Source organism: Lycorma delicatula, chromosome 6, assembly GCF_047948215.1.
Source record: "Lycorma delicatula isolate Av1 chromosome 6, ASM4794821v1, whole genome shotgun sequence".
In the NCBI taxonomy this organism is placed as follows: Eukaryota; Metazoa; Arthropoda; class Insecta; order Hemiptera; family Fulgoridae; genus Lycorma; species Lycorma delicatula.
The window spans coordinates 103,384,897-103,406,853 of record NC_134460.1 but is presented as its reverse complement, the minus strand read 5'-3'; the positions used below and the strand labels follow the sequence as shown (position 1 = coordinate 103,406,853).

Sequence of the window (21,957 nt, the reverse complement as noted above, 5' to 3'; positions counted from 1 at the left end):
GAGTAGTACTCACAGTAGTAGACTCTGTGAAGTAATAGATCTAAAAAATATGGTAATCAGATATTTTAATGATTATAATTAATATTTCTATTAAGAGTAATGAGAAAAATATATAATTTAAATGTACTACACTTTGAATTCACTTGATAATAAAGAAATAAAGAAATATTAACAGAATACTTACACCTTCCGCCTAGTTTTAGTTCTGCACTAGCTTGTGCACTTTCTTGTTCATTACGTACAAAACATTGATACATCCCTTTATCTTCTTTTCGTACAGAATCAATTTTTAATACGGGTTCTTCATGTCCAGCAATAGCTTTTCCATCTTTTAACCATGAGATTGTTTTTACTGGATTACCCTCATAATTGCACTTGAGCACGGCCGGTCGGCCAAAGTCAACAGTCTGTGTGGTCGGTTCAACTCCAGCAGCAAGTGGAGCTGAATAAAGGAAATAAAAGTTTAAGTAATATAAATATGTGCATTAAGTAAACATTAATTATAATAATTTAAGTAAGATTACTTTATAAATGTTATATGAAAAAAACTGATTTCAACAAATCTCTTCCAATTTCTACAAATTTAAAGCTTTACGCTATTATAATTTCTAACCATAAAATGCATAATTATTTGTTTGATATAACTGTTGGATTAAACTATTGGAGGAGTACTAGGTCTGACTTTATTCAACAAATACTTGACCTTTTTTTAAAAGCCCAAGATGAGAAATAATATATATAAGCAACCTACAATATCACCCCACCAAGGTTTATTAAGGAAACAACTGCTCTAAAGGCTAATAATACCTTTTTTGCCTGGACACATGTTATTCTCTCTAGAATAACTGACTTCATGATACATAAACAAGGAAGAAGAGATAAAAATATATATAACTATACATAAATAAATAACCTGCTTAACACTTCACTCATAATCCAAAGCTTTCTCAAATGCTAACTCACAAATATATTAAAATTCTTTATTTACCTAATGAACTGAACAATTAACAATAAGCCCATTAATATTTATACTTCACACCTAGCTGTTCATATGACATTACTTCTCAGTACTTTGGAAAAATTTCATTTTCATTCATTTTATAAATCAGTAACATATATTATTAGATAATGATCAAGTTGCTCTTCCTACAAATCATCAAGTCATAGAATTAAAACAAATAAAAGGAAAGATTACAAAATAATTTTTCTATAAAAAAGTAATACTTAGTAATAAATATTTACTAGTATATGTTTAAATGTCTTTTAAGGCTAAAGAAAAGATGTGGCTTTATATATGATAAAACTTATATTTTAAACTCACAAGATAGAAAAGTCCATCTCTACTTCATCAGATCAGATTTTCACAAAAAAGGTACTTCTTATATTAACTACATAATTACTAATCTTATTGATAATTTCCAACTCAAAATATCTAGATTTAAACAGAATTTTTATTAATTTAAAATGCTTTATATATTATTAAATTTACTGATTTGCCACTATTGACACAATCCTGACTGAAATGGAATTCATAAGTATTAATAAGAAATAATTAACAATATAATATTATTTATTAATATAATAAATAATAATATAATTTATATATATATATTATAGAATATAATATATATTGATATAATATATTCTATAATTGATATAGAATATTAATATTGTTATATTGCTATAATTTAATTGATTTAAAATTAAGGAATGAACAAACACACATAATGAAGAACAAATACAAATAAATTTACATGTTCAACTTACCAGTCACCGTAAGTACAGTCTCTACACTCTCTCCTCCTACTGAATTATTAACAACACAAAGATACTTTCCAGAATCTTCTACTTTAGCCTCACGAATGATTAAAGTACCAGATACCTGTTTAACTCTATCATCCATTTGTACAGCTTGTTTTCTAGTTGTGCCATCAATAAATTTAAACCATCTGAAACAAAAAGAAATAATTTATAATAACATAATATAAAAAATAGTACAATTATTTAAAAACATCTGGCAGTGATTTTGTCAAAAATATTTAAAAAATGAATTCATATGGGTTCTGTTTTAAACTATTTTATAAACATTTATAACCAATTCATTTAATATTACAATAAACATATTCTCACTCCTAACATACATATATTAACTATTTTAAAGAAATTAATCTTTTTAAGATTCATACTATTCCTTTGTACTGTTAAATTATTTTTAAATTCTATTAAAAAAACCACTTAGTACAGAATATTGAGATAAGGGATATCTTGCTTTAATTTTTCATGAGTATACGTTTGCAGAATCCTGCATCCTCAGTCATGATCAAAATAATTCTGTTATTTAATAATAAAAATTTTTAAATAAAAAAATTGAAATTAAATTAAATTTTTATTATGCAATATTGGAATTATTTTCATTTGACTTGAGGATGCAGGATCCTGCAAAAAGTACTTTCATGAAAAATTAAGATAAGATATGTCTTATATCAATATTCTGTACTAGGTGGTTTATTTAATAGAATTTAAATATAATATTAACTAATATAAAATGAGTTCATTAATATTATAAAAAACAGATTCAAAACAAGTGGTTAAAAATGTTGCAAGATGTTAAAAATTACCCATAAATTACTTTACTTTACTATAACAATAAAAATTTGTTACCTAAGCACACATGGAACATTCAATAAGTACTTCCTAAATACTAAATGTATTAATAATACACTTATTAATACGCTTATTGATAATAAAAAGTGTAAAAAATAAACACAACACATGTACTCCATATTTTAAGAATGCAATAGAAGTTTTTAGAATTTTGATTATATAAAACTTCTATAAAAAGAAATAACTTTTTTGCAAAGAAAAATAAATTTAAGAAGTTCTGAAACTAAAACAACTACTGCCTGATGCTTAACATAAGTACAAAAAAACACAAGACAAAAAATATTTTACCTTTGATTTGTTAAACCATTAAATTCATTATGAATCTCATAACTTTTATTGAAACATTTAACACTTCATTTTTTAACCTATTGCATGAAAGCAAGAATACTTAGAACTGTAACTATGCATTCCTTTTTGGGGACATTAAAAATGATCACATCATAGCCTGAGAATCATTGTTATTAAAAAAAAAGCTCTGACATCTCTCTAATACAACAATTATTCATTGCAGCACATGATTTAAATCAGGAAATAACTCTAACAATTTGGTTTACTGTCTCACAACAGGCTGTACAGCAGAATTCAGTACCTAGTCTCAGGTAAATCACTTCTGACACAATATCATTAATTAGGTTCAACATTGAAACCAGTGACATTTTCATTCAAATACAGTTAAAAGTAACTAGGTAATAAATTTTACCTGGTTTGTTGTTTAAATATCAAGTAGTTACTTACTGAAATAAAAATTACATTAAAAATTCAATTAGGTGCTGATGGATTCATACAGCATGATAATTTAACAACAGACAACAAATAATATAAACAAAACTAGTTTGAAATCTGGTAAGTGGAACAGAACTGATTGAATGATTCAATTGATTATGATTTTCCACAAGTCTTTGTATATCTTGTGCAATTATGTTAAAATCTAAAAACCTGATGAATACTTTGACTGTGCAAAGAATATACCTATAGCTTTTTAGGATGTATTGTTATCAGAACCTAACCACAGGATTGTATCAGGGGAATAATATCAATGTGCAATTGTGTTAAAAGGTTAACTGTGTTAAAATTGATTACTGCACTGACATGTAAAAAAGCTAACATTAATCCACTGACACCCCAATATTCATAAATAGATCGATTTTTTTTAAGTACATAAATTTTACTAATAACGAGACCAAACAAGATCATTTTATCTCAGTATGAAAATCCAGACTCTTATCAGAAATTAAACTCATGACCTAAATATAGTAATAATTATTAAAAACGTAGATTCTTCCATTTAAAACAACTCCATTAAGTGAAAACAGGAAATCCATTTAACAAATAAATATAAAGCATTTTTGGGATTTAAATATGCATCATTTGTTTCTTTTTTTATTTTCACAAAACAAAATTTCATTTTGATTGAGACAAAACAAAAAATTAATTTAAAAAAAATCCTACTGTATCAAGACAATATAACAAATAAACAACAATTATAAAAACTTTAAGATTTAATTAATTGAATATTCATGTCAGTACAGCTTCAGATAAATAATACACACACAAAAATAACTACAAAAAAGTTAATGATATACATTTTTTTATACTATTTAATAATTTATAAGCTACGGTGAAAATTATAGCTCAGACAATTAATAATTAGAATATAATTATTAATTATAAATTAATAAGATAATTATTAATTAATAATTAGCTCAGACAAATAGACCATAAACAATGAGCAAAAATAAATGTCAATAATTAATTGTGAATTTAAAAATTTCAGTATACAATTTCCAGAAATCTAATTATTTGAGGTAGATGACATATTAAAGTCAATTAGGAAACAAAGAACTCTAGAAAAATTAATAATGAAACTATTGGATTATGTAAAAAAAATTAACTACACACATGTACTCAATACAAAGTACATGACGTATAAGTACATCAGAAATATACAATGGGAGGCAAGAAATAAAAGAAAAGTGGAATATGTATATGTATGTGTGAATGTGTCTTGTAAAGTATATGTATGTTCATCTTATGAAAAATGCAGCGGATAAGTTTATAACAAACAGAGAACAATAAAAATACTATACTAATTGTAAACATTTTACCAAACAAAAACTGAAAATAGATTAAAAAATTCTATAATACCCAACCACCAAAACTGAATTAAAAATAACTACTGATTTTGGAGATTTCTTGATTTCAACTTATATATTAAATATATATATATAAAACAACCATTCTTAAAGTACTCTTTCAATAGCTATTAAGCACTTAGAACTGTTTTTTTATTTATTTAAATCTTCTAAGATTAATATTCAAACTATTTAAAATGATTATTTGGTACCAAATAATATTCGAGGAGTTACAAATGTAATGTAAGTAATGATCATGTAATATTACAAAATGTTGAATTTTGTAATATAAATAAAAGAAAGAAAGGAAAAACTGTTAAATGGTATCCCTCTCCCTTAATGACCTCCTAAATTTTTCCCAGTTATAAATTATTGATAACATTCACAAGGTGGCCGATTGAACTCCTAGCCCTTCTTTATAAAAAAAAACATTTCTATAAACATAACTTTAAAACAATCCAAAACCAATGTTTCTAATCAGAAAATTAATATTTACTGTCTTATATGAGGCTGTAACCTCAATCATAGTTCACCACTTGGTTTTGACCAATCTCAGGCTAACATCTTTAGAACAGTACTGCTAACAGAAAATTATTTATGAATTGTTATTAGTACACTTTTTATTATAAATTTAATACAAACCTGTTTATTCAGATTTTTTGAGCTGCTTCATTAATTTACCAATTTTAATATAAAACGCTAAATTATAAATTCAAAAGAAATTTTATTAACTTTTACATTTAAGGAATTATTTTAGGTCATACAGAAATATCAAAGATGGCACCAGTGCAATGTAGAATAATACCTGATATCAGTGATATTTCTTTACAACTGCATTAAATGTGAATTTTTAATAAAAAATTTAGTGAAAATGAAATACATTTTTAGAAGATTCAACTTAGTTTATTTTTATTTTCAGGAATTTATTTTAATTTGAGCAATGAAGGATCTCACAAGTTTAGTGATCCAATCCTGAGTATTTCAGTTTAATTAATATTCTTAATTTAATAATTAATATCAGTTAGTAGTTATTTAGTATTTTATCAATACATAATTATCAATAAATAAGTAATAAAGGCAGACAATTCTTCTTGAAAATTTTTTGTTTCAAGAGAAATAGAAATTAAATCTGTAGATAATGCTATTGAATGCTGCTACTGTTTTTGTGGTATGGACTGGTTAATTCTCCATTTGTAGATCTGTAAAGTTGGCTTTTTAAAAATTCTGCATTTGATAGTTATTGAATTATTGACAAGAAAATTGGATTTATTTCTTTTGTTTCCCATGGTAAATTGTATATTCATGTAGTTCCATACATTTTCAAATTGGTGAAAAGTTCTGCTACAGAATTACACTAATTTACCTACAAATTTTAAACATATACGTATTATATAAGAGAGATATATGAGTGTACAAGAAGAATTAAAAACTCATTCTTTTAAAAACAAAAATAATGAGAATCAAATGCTATAAAACCAGTTTCACTTTTTCCTCAATGTGTTTTAGAGAATGACACAGAAATATGGCTACACGAGTGGAATAAATAAATGTGTATTGCTGTATGTTGTAGAGAAAAATGGTAAGTGGTATACTAAACTTGAAGATTTATTTTATAATCTCAGATAAGTCAGTTGCCTGAGCTTCTGTCACTAGCATATAGCATAGTGCTGAGCATGCAGCATTAAATTGCAGCTGCAGCATAGGTGATTGCATAAAGGAATGATTGTGAAGTAATAAGACTGGCAAGATGTGATTTTCAATGAAACATTAAGGCCAAGAAACTTCAACTTACTGAATTCACACATTCAAAATGCAGATTGGTCACAATTTCAGCAATGATTGGATTGGAAGAACTGATAAGAATAAGCAAATCTTGAAAGATTTAATAATGCTAATTGGTATTATAAATGCTAAATGGTATAGCAAAATGCTAATGGTATTATAAAATCCTGCAAGAACTTGTACTGCCATGATGCAAACCGAAGAACATGAACATTGCTTATATTATGCGTTCCTCACACTATTTTACTGAAGCGAGGGAAATTTTGGATTGCGAATTGCATACAAATGGCAGGGAAGGAAAGACCAATCAGAATGGTCAGCTAGCTCCCCTGATCACAGAGCCAGTGACTATTTACTGTGAGGTTATTTGAAGGGTTTCTGAGTTTAGACCCAGAAACCATGATCATTGCCATGCTGAGAAAAATAATTGAGGAAAAAATGAATTTACATTATTCCAGTAGCCATGTATCGTAAAGCAATAAGTTTCAAAGTGTTACTAATTATATTTGGATGTAAATGGTAAGATTGGGGAAATAAAAAAAAGAATATGGTTGGAACAGTTGTGTATTACTCTTTGAATGGAAGAATTTATTTTCCAGTGGTATGGCACTTTGTCACTTCTATAGCAACAATACTGTCATCACATGATGCGATGAAATAGGAAGCTATATTTCTGACTCTCCCTACACTGAATACACAATAGCTACGCTAGATACTCTTTCACAATAAGAATCTTATTATCAAAATGTTAACAATAGAAAATTAAATCTACAATAGTTATTTAATTGAACTTAAGATGCATATCTAACTTGTTGATTACTGTTGTAAAATGTGATATGCTTATTTATTTATTTTTTGTGGAATATTTTTGCTAACTTAATTTTAATATTCAATAATCTAAAATAAATGAAATGACAATGGGGCATAAGCTCTGAAATATGTTGAGTATAAAAATCCAAAAATGATGTCATGTATATCATAAAAATGTAAAAATTTTAATTATACAACTTTGATAGAATAAAAAAATGAGTTTAAAAGTTATATGAAACAATGGTAATGATTATAAGAAGATAGCAAATAAATAACATTTGTGCAAAATAAAGTAACAGTTCTGAAAGGAATAAAGTGAAAACTATTTTAAAAACTGAACAAAAAAATTAGTAATTTTAAATAAAATTGAGAAATTCAATCAGTTTAGAATATTTTGATATTATGTTACCTATTTTTTCATAATGAATATTATCAATTTAAATTTTTTATAGTAATAATTATAGATTTGGAAGAGCTTTATTTATTTAAAAGTGTTGACCTCAGTGGCAGAATGTATTTTACATTCATCTAGGAAATTTTGGGTTCAAATAATGAGGTTTGGCATTTTTCAAATTCAAATGTTACATATCATATCCCTCCACACAAAAATACATGAAAACTCATGCACTGAATACATCATCTAATAAAAAAATAATTGCTGAAGGGGGGTATTTCATGTGAAATAACACAATTTAAAAAGTAAGCCTGTAATTTAAACTATTTATGTTACCTATAGCAGATTCAAATAACATTATCATTCCTTTCATTTAAGAATATCACCTATTAATTTTCATCTAGTGTTGACTACTGATCTGCAACTAGTCAGAGAATAACATAAAGACTGGATGATGTACATCTAACAGAATTCCCATAAAACAATTTATGATAAAAAAAGAACTTGCCTGAAACTGGGAACAGGAAATCCTTGTGTTAAACACAATAATGCTCCACTAACATTCTCCTGTAAAGATTTTTCATGAAGTCTGCCAAAAGTAACTTTAGGAGCTGTGCTACTAGTAGGCTCTATGTGCACAAGTGTAGGAAAAAATAAATTATTCACTAAAATAATATTTTCTACAAATTAAATAAAAAGCCTGAATGTATGAATAAAAATTATTACAATGGACTGTATGCGGTTAAATTAAAAATGTAATTACCGATCCGAAAATTCTTCTGCTCTAAAAACAAAAATTTCTGATACATAAATAAAACTGTTTTCAACAAAATGATACTGATATCAAAAAAGATAAGACACTACACTTCTATTATCAACATTTGTTATTAATATAGAATTTTGTTTTAAAAAAATACATGTTAAATATATGTAATAGACATACAGATATACAATAATAGATAATACACAATGTTTAAGTGTTCTGTATAATATGAAAAAAATAGAAAAATTTGTTTCAAAACAATTCATTTATTAAACAATGAATAATCATAAGAATTATATTATTTCTGCAAATGTGATATGTATTACATACAAATGAAATCAGGCCAGTAAGAGTTTTGTAACAATTTTTTTTATTTTTTACTTGTTATATGGAATGCTTAAACATTCTTTATTATCTATTGTTGTATATTACATTTATTTAACATATGTTTTTTTTATATAAAGTTCTTAATAAATAATAGATTTTGATAATATAAATGTAATGTCTTACCTTTTTTGATGTCAGTATCATTTTGTTAAAAACAATTTTATTTATATTACAGAAATTTTTGTTTTTTGAGTGGAAGAAATGATATCTGCTGGACTCTTATCATACAGTTTATAATTTCATTGTAATTATATTTCATTGTATCTGCGAGACTCTTACCCTACAGTTTACAATTTCATTGTAATTTTTTTGGATATCCTTGTATTTTGTTAGATTATTCTTTTATTTTTTTTATGAATTACTGATTGTTATCTTACGGATTTATTATTAAAATTTATTGCCTTTCTAGAACAAGCAAATATACATTTTTTTAATTTCTCGGCCAATTTTTTGTTGATAGTCATATCATTCACTTCATACCATATTTTTCCTTTTTTAATAAAACTAGTATAATAATCTTCAAAAATCAAAGATACATGATGTAATATTTGATTGCACTTATTACTTTGTGTGCAACCCTCGATTTTTATCGTATCCGTGGACATACTTTTTATATTATTATTATAATTAAATGAACTTTTTTTTATTTCTCCATCAATTAGTTCAAATAGTTCTAATTGTAGAATAAAAATTTTACCAATAAAATTTATTTCTGTTTTATGTAACAAATCTTTGTTGCTACATTTGTAACGCTTTCCTACTATTTGTGTTTTCTGGTTCATTAGCAGCTATAATCTCTTGTAAAGTAATACTTAATTTTTTTTTAATGAAGTGATGGGAATTTAAAAACTGTTTCATCTTCAGTACTTTCATTTACATAAGAGCACTTACTATTAATTAAAATAAGCTGTAGTATATTTTCTTTTAAATTTTATTATTTCAAGTATAGTATCACGTTTTTGTACGAGATCATTCGTAAATTCAAAGGCATCGTTAAGTACTGCTACCTAGCAATGTGATTCATAAACCCACCTTTTTGAGGAATAAGTACTGCTATCTAGCAGCACAATTCATAAACCTACCTTATTAAGGAAAAAGTGACATATTTGAGTCCCACAGTTCATCAAACGTAAGAAAGAAATGTTGTTTCACAAAATTCAAGGTTTTTTTTAAAAATATTATTTATTACAAATCTAATTGAACTGAAATATAATGTTTTAATGCTTATTTTTTTTCCCCCATTTTCATTAAACTTTTAGGTTATGTTAGGTCATGTTTAGAACTGTAAACATAGTTCGTTGACTTCGTTACGCCGTTCAGTTCTACTGACTCTTACTGGCGAAGTTCTAACAAACTTCTTGATAAAAATGCTGCACAAAAACACTTTATGAAATAAAACATTTTTTATTAGAGTTTCTGATACTATGAATATGTCCCAGTAGTCGGGATAATAAAATTTGATTTGTATGTCATTGTTTATAATAATTTTGATTCCATAATCAATACTTGAAAATCAACATTTACCTTGGAATATACTTTTTCAATAGCAAAAATATGGTTAACAGTCTCAAAATCATTCTTTAAGTGCCTTTCCAATGTAAATACTGTATATAAAATATAATAAGATGTGATATAACCCTGAACAATATATAAATGATTGTGGGCAGTGATTTGGATGATTACAATTTCTGATGATTCTAATAAACTGCTATCATTTATATTTGATTGTATAAGTGAAAACCTAGTACAGATAAATAGTTTTATTTCATTTAATCTTTCCTTCCATTACAATAGAAAAAACCACAAAGGGAAATATTTCTTAAAATGCTAAAGCATTGAAAAATATCAGGCAAGTTTTTTTTATTAGAATTTTCTTTTTTTACCTGAAGAATTATTTCACTTCATAAACTTGCAAAGCTTGTATATGGAAACATGCAAATAGAAATTTTGTAGCGTACAAAAAATGCCATACCTGATCGGATTTAAACTTGGGACCTCAGATACAAGGCCAAGATGATACCACTCTGCCATTGAGATTGACAGTTGTTGAAAGTTATTTAAAACAGACATAATGCATTAAATAAAAAAAATACAAATGGTTTTGTGTGATGTGACCAGTTTCTATTCACATCCAATAAAAGTTAGATAAGATGAACTGAAAAACAGTGATCTTTCCAAGTGGGATGGAAACACAACCAAATACTAAATTTAAAAGATTAAAAAGCCATTTACAGAAAATAAAAATGAACAACTTTTTACTGTGTTCTGGGAAAGAAAAAATTACATTTGTTAAAACCTGATGGTAACTAAAGTACATTTAACATTTTAAAGAGTAGTATAGAGAAGCAAAGTTTGAGTAAAAAGCCAATGCCATGTCTATAAAACAGATTTCTGTGGATCACAGAATTCACATTCTGTAGATCACATTCTATCTACAACTGACTCCTTTATATGTATAAGCATTTCAATATAAAAAAAGTTTTTATTTCCTCTGAATAATCCTATATTTTCATTTATAATATTTTAAAACATTTTTGCCTAAGCCACTGAACTCAATATTTACCTCAGTTATTATGTGTGTGTGTGTATATATATATATATATATATATATATACATATAAATGTATATAAATATATATATATATATTACATTTTAAATTCACACTTATATTATAACACTTTAATTATTAATTCCTAAATGTCACTGATGAAATTCATTTGATCAAGAAGATCTGATCAAGTAATTGGTATGTAGATAATTACATGAATTAAAAAATCATAATAAGTAACAAACCATTTACACTTTTATTTAATTTAAATCATATTGACTTATTAAATTCATTGATTTACTCAAATCATTTAAATACTAAAAGAATATTGATATGATTTTCTAAAATATTCAGCTAATAAAATAATTAATAAAATTTATTTACAAAAATAAAATTCTCAGTATTTGAAAATGTTCATAAAATGAAACAACTTGCCTGAAACTTGGTACAGGATAACCCTGACAAAGACATAATAAACTCCCTTGTGAACCACTAGTAAAACGCCTTTCATTTAAACGATCATCAGATAATTTTGGAGCCACACTGCTAGTCGGTTCTATTAATTTACATATTAAAATAGAAATTAAGATATTTTGTAGTACATGAAACTCAATGAAGAAGCCTAAATGTTCAGAGAAGTTCTGAAATAACCCCAACTTTTTATTTTTTTTTTTTTTACATTTTGCCAGGATATGCTTATAAATATGTACATTAACAAGCACAACAAAACGAATTCATTAAAATCATAACAGCAGAATATCATAACTAAAAAAAATCTGTAGTATAATTTACTGATTTAAAGTCATTTTTAACAATTATCACAACCTAAGGTACTTTAAAATAATAATAATAATGATAATCTCTACCATCTAAAACAAGTAAAAAAATTTCAATAAAGTGAATAATTAAAAGTAAGAATTACCACTAAGTTATTCTCTAAATGGTATGATACAGAGGATCAGAATGATACTAGAAGTGCATTATGAGGTTGTAATGTAAAAATAAAGTTATTTACATAATATGCCTTCTAACCCTTGAGCCATTCCCTGACCGCTTAATTTATTTAATTTCACAACATTCAAGTCGCATGCATCAGAATGTTTTACAAGTGAAGTCGTAAATGAAAACTTGTGATAATCAACTATCAGTAATTATATATACAAAGAATATGAATAACAGGGTTATACTGAACTGGATATTCTATCTATGAAGATATATAAACAAATTTTATGTGAAGTACAATAATGGCGTTCACTTCTCAAAAAACAATCTACATCATCAAAAAATTTAACAAAATCTATAGTACACACAAGTTCTAAGAAGGTAGTTGGATTCAAATGTTCCTTAGAAATTTACACTAAACAAATAAAACAAAAACTTAAAAATGCAAAAACTTTAGAAATGTAGGAGACAGACTTTATTTTTCAAATAAATAAAGCAATTTAGCAATGGTAAGATGTTACCAAAATTATTCACCCATTGCCATTCTACTTTAGAACCCATAAAAATAAAATTCAGATACAGTTTACAGATGATGAAAAAAATTCACACGTTTACGATCACAATTATTAACTTTTTAATATAATCTTGTCTTAAAAATGTAAAATATATCTTACCTTGAAGTGTTGAAACAAAATTCAATTATTCTTTTCTTTAATTTTAAATAAATATTATTAAATCATGAAACCTATTTTAATAATCTTATACAAAAATAAATCAAGCAATTATTAACTTTAAATTATAATGTTACTGTCAATTATGATTTGTGGCAACTCAAGAAAATAAATCTTTTTTAATAAGTTGATTAAGAAAAAAGAGTATACATAATATTAAGTTTATTGTTCCTGACTACGTATGTAAATTTGTAAAAACATAAGATAATTCATAAAAAAAAAATTACGTAATAATGGAGTAAACTCTATATAGAAACAGTTCACAAGTACAAAAAAGGATTGAACAAATAAAAAATATATATTATACATAATAACCCTTCATTATTTCAGGAGATATGACTAAACATAAAGCACAAGAAGGAAGATAAATTTAAAGATTTACTTGTCCATTTAATAGCTCATAATTCACATTTCCATTTATGCATAGGATATAGAATTCTTGTTTTTTCTTGATGTGAAGAAAAGCGATTAGAAAAAACAATGGTAATTGATAATTATAAAAAAAAATAAATAACTTGGTAAATACATATACATATACACATTTTAGAACACACACACACACACACAAATATTCAAAAGACTGGAGACTGGCACAGGAGTAATTATGATGGTAATGAGGAGAAAGCTGGAGTTAGTTTGCACAAGTAATGAGACATACAGAGAGGTGTTGAGTTCCACATCTCATTTTTCAAGTGAAATTCGTAGGAAACTGTGATCCAAGTTGATGGGTAGTTTCATAGTTGAATAATTTTCCTAAGTGATTTTCCAGGTCATTCAATTCATTATTCCAGTCAGCTGCAGATAAATTATTATTACGCAGGTGATTGTGAATGTTCAATAACAGAAATTACATACAAAGAAAAATTTACATTTAAACCTTATAACATTATAATGTTTATAATGTAACTCAGAAATAACTTCTTTTTTTTATATGAATGCTTTCTAAAACTTAAAGCTGGGGAGTACAAAAATCTATCTGAGCAAGTCAATTAAGTATTTAACGCATTTCAAAAGTAGTTTTATTGAACTAATAATATTCAATAAAAAGACAATAAATTTTGGATTGTCAGAGACAACATAGGAAACTGCCTCATTAAAGTTAATACAATACTTTTTCATGAAAAAATATAAATTCATTACATATACATTCAAAAAATAAATAAAAAAACTTACCTCGAGAGAAATAAAAATTCTTTTGTAAAGTAATTAATAAAGAAAAAATGTATTACCTGAACAAAGGAGCAGGATAACCTTGTCCAGGACAAAGAAGAACAGCTGGCTTACCAGCCTCAATACTATTACCTTCAAATCGCTCTTTTGATACCCTTGGTATCAATCTTCCTTTAGGCTCTGCAATGTACAGTTTAACCTTACAACTACAAATATTTAGTATACCTTATTACTGTTTTCAACAGACGAGAAATACAAATCATAAAAATTTATAACTAATCATATTTATTTATCAAAACATGACAATAAAAAGGAAAAAATGGATTTTTAAAGATAAAAAAATTATAAAATATCTATTATATATATTATATATTATTTTTTAAAACAAAAATAATTTTTCAGTAAGGTTAATAGGCATTTTCAATCAGTTTTTATCATTTACACCATAATAATCAGTCCACTTTGATAAACATAAAATTGTTTAATCTAATTTTAATCACAAAAAAATTTTTTAATAAGGATGTTATATGGCAAGAGGTAATGTTGAGAAGTTGAAACAGAGCTAATGATTTTAAACAATATACTAATGATCAAGATCAAATTCATCCGGAAGCAGAAGTGTAAGTAATCTTGTACAAGTAAAAATGTATACCTCAGATTAAAAATGAAGAATTCCTATGTATTAAAAAAATCCAGAAAATGACAAAATTACTACCATCCTGGAATATTGACTAGTTATGAAGTATACTTTTTTATTTTAAAATGTTTAGATTATAACCAAAATCAAATAACAGTTTGGAAAATTTTGTTATCTAAAATTGAGGAACATCCTATTTCATGTCACTGAAAAGTGGACAACAGAAAAGACAGTATGCAGTATATATAGCATTTGATTAAGTTTTAAGATACTACAAAAAAAAGAAAACATTTTTGGCAAATTTAATGATAGTTATTTGTAACAGGATTTGAACCCTTCTCATTATGGTATAGTTTGGCGTTTAATTAACTGCACAGTTTCAGGAAAAATCTGCCTGAAAATGGATAAGATCAACTACCAAAATTTAATTTATAAAAATAAAAAATAAAAACTACGAAGAGAAGAATAACTAGATAGACAAGGCAAATATTACAACATTCACGGTTAGTTAATTTGATAATGCAAGAAAAAGAAGAGTAGAGGGCAAACACAGTAGGTGAAGAAAGATAGAAGCAGATGAACAAAACAGTTAGTGTAAGCTAAATTAAAAGAATAAATTCTTGCTTTGTATTAATTTATGTTAAAAGTTTAAAAGTCTCCATTAAAGAAGCTACAAACAGAGTAGAAATATTAAAATTTTGAAAAATTCTGATGTCAACGTAAATCATCACTATAAGCTTAATATCACTTAATAACACAGAAATCCTGGAAATATAAATGGATAACTTGTAACTTTACAGTGATTATGATAGTGATAGAAATCACAATACACACAGTTACCAGAGCTACAACTTTGTGATCGAGTGTCCTTAGAAGACAGTTCTTAAAAGGTCACAAAAGTTGTGAGCAGCATAAAAGTAAATTAAGAAGTTCCAACTGAGCATAATTGGTGTAAGTATAGTTCATATTTCTCCTCCATTAATCCAGAAATTAATAAAACTATATTATCTAATACCTGAATATTGGAACAGGGAAACCACTAACATCACAAGGTATTAATACTGATTGATTTTCCCGTGTCTCATGCAGAATACTTCCAGTTATCTTCATTCCAGCGAATTTAGGTGGTATATTGTTTGTTGGTTCTATATACATATACATCAACATACCAAAAAAACAAGTAAAAGATATATATACTTACAGTTCAAATAATGTTGGAAGGCAAACCTGCTGCCAATTTAATAATCACTCATAACAAAATACACTTTTTTGTTTTTAAAGAAGTAAATATAATAATATTTTTAGATGATAAAAAAAGCCCTTACAGTTATTTCACTGCCAGTCCTCATAATAAAATTAAAAATTACATTTATGAGAAATAAAATCCATGAAACACTAAAATGCTGTAAAAGTTTCCACAAAATGGTTTTTCAAATATTATTCTGCTACAATAATATTCATGATGGTAGAAAGTGAAAATTACTTGAAAAATATAAACTTCTTAAATGACAAGACAAACCAAATTTATTAAATAAATTATTTTTAAAACTCAATATAATACTTTCAATTACTGAAGATGCTCACTGAGAAACTGAAAGTGATATTAAATAAGTTTTTAAAACTTTGTATTTAATTAATACAGTTAGAAAGTTTAAAATTCTAAATATAAATTCCTCACTTCTAAAAACTCCTTTCAGTTTAGTAATTTATATCTTAATTACGGAATATTAACATACTTTCACAACAATTAGTTTTGAATAAAATCTCACCGATAAAAAGGAACAGGATAACCTGACACTTTACACAATAAATAAACAGTAGAAAGAATTTTGCCTTCAAATATTTTTCCTCCTTCATACTTCTCATCAAGTTTTGTTGGAGCTATATTACTGGTTGGTTCTGAAATTTTATAAGAGAAATTTTATACCTTTTTTATAATAAATTTCAAGTTGTTATAAGTTTGAAACCTGAATGTGTAACTTTAAAAAGTACTATACAAAAATAAAATTGCATATTAAAATCATATCTGTAAAGGACAATTATTTTATTTTAAAACTTTCAATAAATTTTTATTTAATTATTTTTCGACTTATGATGTGGTCACAAAGTAGCACACAATACTTTCAAATATGGATTATAAATGAGCATATACAACAGTTCAATATAAGAAATCCAGAAAGATAATTCAGAAATGTTATCAAGGCTGTCAGTCTAATTTATAATATCCAAAATGAATGAAAAGTCAATTAATTACAAACTTTAGTTTTTTATTTATAATTAAGGTGCGAGAAATACCATCAACACAAAATAGGCTAATAATGGGTCCAAACAATACAAGTTGATGAATAAATTAGTTTTAAGGTAATAAATAAAAACTTTAAAAAATAAGAAATTTTCACAAAGTTCTTGTAACAGCATGATTTATTTTATTTTTATTGACAAGTCTTTAATACAAAAATGGTTAATACCACAGAAAATAATGTGCATCAAGGGTCAGTGAAAAACTACAACTAATCTTCTACTAACATGTAAAATATCATCAAATATTTTCAGTAATGTAAAAATATTTACAATGATAATTCTAATAAAAATTAAAAAGCAATCAAAATTCTTGATATTAAACAACATATGTGTCCAAAGTTTAATTATATAGAAATAAATGTCTTAAAAAATGTTCATGAGAAATAATTTAGAAACTGAAGAATGAGAAGTGTAATGAGATATCTACAAAGATGGATCTTAAAATTAAAAACTAAGCCTGATATCAAAAACTGTCCTTTTCACCTTTTCAGAAAATAATAATAACCATACAGATTATAATGTAAGTGGAGGAGTCTTTAAGAGAATATGATTTTTTGTTTTAACAAATTTATTTTTTACGGGGATACAATAATAACTTATATAATTTAATAAATTATTAATAAATAATAATATTAAATATTTAATAAATAATATATTTAATTTATTAAATAATATAGTTTAATTTATTAATTAGATTAATCTATTATTTTACACCAGGGAAAAGAGACAACATGCAAGGTTGTTTTCTTAAAGAGCAATGAGTCACCACACGGCAATATTTATGGTAAATAAAGATGAGATATAACTTATAGAACTGTTAACATTTTAGTACACTTTGTCTTCGATGTCAAACAGCATATTCAGATCAGGAAGGAAATGAAGTAACTGATTCAATACTACAAAACCTAATAAGGATGAAATTGTTATTCCATGTAATAATTATCTTATATCTATTTCATTCTAAGATAACATGTGTTTCTTTTTGAGTTCAAATAACCAATTCAATTACAGCACTTAAGAGACAAAGATGGATATCATTTTAAAATTAATAAAAATGAAAGAAAGCTAATCTAAAAATCAAATTAACAGAATTCAAAAATACTAGCCAAAAATTTTGAAACTGAAAAAATAACTCCGAATTGTGATAATCTTTTTCAACAAAATAACTATTTATCATGTTTTTCTTATAAGAAATAAAGTAGATAATTTTTTCACACAAGGAAATAGTATGTTGTGTACATATATATAAATATAATTTCAGAAGATTAGTTAGATCTTCAATAATGCTACTACCTACATTTTCAAAAAGCCTATGAAACACTGATAAGATGCACTAGGTCAAGATATATGGAACACAGTGGTTGATTCCTTTTCAGTAAGAAAAAGAATGACAATGACTGATATTATATTGTCTAGACAAGATTTATATAACAAAATTAATACCCCTGAAACATTTACTGAATATTATCAATCAGTCAATGATGTAAACAGGTTACATAAAATTAAACAAATAATTCATCATCTCTTTTTCTATCATGTTTCACAATAGTCTCCTGAGTTCCCATTATTTCCCCCCCTCCACTTCTACCCCTTCTTTATAATCTATCACCGCTTCCTTCTTCTATTGCTTCATCAAATATTCCTAGGGAATCTAAATGCTCCCTCAAAAAAATATTTCCATTCAAATGCTATTTGTACTTTCATTCCCTTATGCTCTGCCTAAGTCCCAACTAAGTATTTTTTCATATTTCATTCACTGAACCATCCTACACACAACTAATTAACTATTCATGATAACAATATTTATTTTCAGTGACTTTCACTACTTTTACCATTAATTAATACTTTTCCTAACCTAACAATAAAGTGTTGAAAAATTTATTATGTCTCCACACTGTACCCTGGACTTTTGTCCCTTGCTGTTGGATATTTTCTTTCATTATAATGAATATCTACCAGTATACAGGTGATTTACCACGTTATGCAGATACTTTGACAGCTCATTCCACATGTACAAATAAAGAAAAAAGTGCATATAAATATAGGTATATAATATAAATACAGGAAACACTTTGTTAACGAGTTACCGCTGGAGAAAAAAAAAATGAAGCCATACAGAAATTCTTGGGAAAACTAATGTGATTATTTCAATATGAAATTCAATCTGACAAATTGAAAAAATGAGTCCAAGAACTATAACTTCTGTAGTTTTTTAGAAAACCGGAAAAAATGGGAGTCGAAAAATGCACTTTTTACGTTTTAGTTTAATATCTTTGTTAAATAGCCAATAAACGTATAAAATTCTTTAATAAAATCTAATTCAAACAATATAGTATAAATAAAGCAAACAGAAAGTGAATAACAGTTAAATAAAATGAATTTTTATTTAAAACAATACAAAGCTAAATTTAACTGTAAAATGATTTTTAATGTAAAAAATTAATAAAATTTACAATAAATTTTTGAAAATGTTTCCATTTACTTCAATGCACTTGCTGTACATTTGTAGAACAGCTCAAAAACATCAGTAATACAGGCAAGTAACTGCTCTTGGGTATTTACTTTCAACTTATAAACATTACACTTCATCCAACCCTATAACGAAAATCCATCGGTGTAAGATCTGGGTGACCAGAATTATGAACTGCCTTGACCATTCCATTTATCTGGAAATTGCCGATTCAAGTTGGCAGAAACAGTACAAGAGAAATGTGGAGTCACGCCGTCATGTTGCAAGATGAACGTCTTCAAGTAATGGCTGTAATTGTTCTTGACGAAACTATTAGTATGCCTCACCTGTGAAGCACCCTTGGAAAATAAACAGTCCGATCAACTGATTATGAATAATTCCACACCATACATTAATGGCAAATTACTGCTGAAAGTTACATTCCACTGTTGCATGAGGGTTCACTTCTGTTCAAGAGTGTTGGTGTCTCATGTTGTTTACGTTATCACAAGTGAACTGTGACTCATCAGTAAATAAAATGTACTTGAAGAGTTGTCAATGAGTATTTAACCAGTTATGGAATGTCAAGCGAAGGGCAGGGTCTTCTGTATGTAGATGTTAGATTTGTAGATGTTTTTGTTTATGATATGGTTAAAGGTTGTTGTTCTTTCATGTCCTCCATAATTTAGTTTATGAAACTCAACTGATTAGAAAGATAGTACTGACAATGGCACTACACTGAACAGCAAAAATAATGCTTTCATCGACATTAACATCATGTAGAGGGAACAGTCATAGAGATACATTTACTGCTAAGAAGAGATCCTGTTTCCCATAACATAAAATATGCCACACTAACAGTTCTTGGATTTGGAATCCATTAGCAATTATGCGATTAGGATAACGTTGTTGATATTCTTCAATAGAGGCCATAGCACTGCCTTCACACATGCCATATTGGTATATTCTTCATTCAAAAATAAGTATGGCATTATTACTTCAATAACCAACCAGATTCAAAATGGTTATGCAGTACAGATGCCTACTTGTATTAATAACTCAATTCCTCCCCCGCACGAGGGAGAAGAACACCCACCTTGTGACATGTCTGGTTGCCACACCACCTCCTCTGTTCCTAGCCATTATTGGCTTCATCGGAGGACATCTAGCCTTCGAACTGATCATATTCCACAGTCATCAACCAGCCTCGGTGAGATGCCACTGGTGCGAATGCCTTGGAAGGCATTTTCATCAGTAAATTCCGCCCTGTCTTAGCTTTTCCAAAGTCATCGGACACCTATTAGCATTACCACGTAGCCCACTACTCTACACTACTCTACCAACTTCCGGAAGCACAAAGTTCCTGCGCCTCACTATGCTAACTTTCCAACATAAATAGTACAGGATGGGAAAGTAAATTTTGAAATTACAAAAAAAGGTAATAATGTAGTCTTTATAAGTACAGTGGTTTGACGTATATTTGAGTTACATAAGAACATAACTAGGTAAAAGAATTTAAAAACATATTCATCTGATAAGCTGCTTACAGAAAATAATTGTTAGATCAAAATATATTCATCAAATTTTTACAGTCAAGGTGAACTTAATAAACCAATTCCCATAAATCAACAAACTTAAATAATAAAGGGTGCACTCTCCTACTCTTTTAGCATTTATTACCATGCCTTTTAAACTTGACAAAAGAAGTTCATTTTAAATCCACTATATTTAATGAAATATTTAAATTGATGATACATTTAAAAAAATACATGTTAAATGTACTTTAAAAATGTATAGAATATTAATAGAAAAAAGTTTCATTGAAAATGCTCACAAAGACTACTTCACACTAGACATCCAATTTATTATTTAATAATCTCTTAATATACCTGAAAAATGGGCTTGGGAATGCCTGAGCCAAACAAAGTAAAGAGAGATCTGATCCTGAACTTTCCTTTTTAACACCAATATTCATTTCTTTCAAACGAGGAGACATACTAGTTTGAGGTTCTGAAAACAGATAAAAATATGAAATCTCCAAGATAAAATAACGTGACAAATAAAACTGCACCTCCTTTAATTAATTAATATTTGTCTAATTGGGAAAACAACCAAAAAGGTTATCACCTCCGCACTAGAATAAATAATGCTGCAGTACAGATTAAGTAAAGCAAATGATTAATTCGGCGAGAAAATCAAACAAGAATTAACAATAAAATTGCATAAACAATTTTCCAAGTATACAT

At 26.6% G+C, this 21,957-nt stretch overlaps 1 protein-coding gene across 17 annotated transcripts in view; it reads right to left on the bottom strand.

The window, feature by feature from the left end:
- Dscam1 (Down syndrome cell adhesion molecule 1) overlaps nt 1-21,957 on the bottom strand; it is a 607,521-nt gene that overhangs the window by 174,228 nt on the left and 411,336 nt on the right. For all 17 annotated transcript variants that reach the window (XR_012756684.1, XM_075368244.1, XM_075368245.1 and 14 more), the window contains 2 exons: nt 1,768-1,949; nt 185-442 (listed from right to left, as the gene is read on the bottom strand). Coding sequence is in view for 16 of the 17 variants with exons in the window: in XM_075368244.1 (XP_075224359.1) it covers nt 185-442; nt 1,768-1,949 (440 nt within the window). In the remaining variant the exon portion in view is untranslated. The remainder of the gene's footprint in view (nt 1-184; nt 443-1,767; nt 1,950-21,957) is intronic.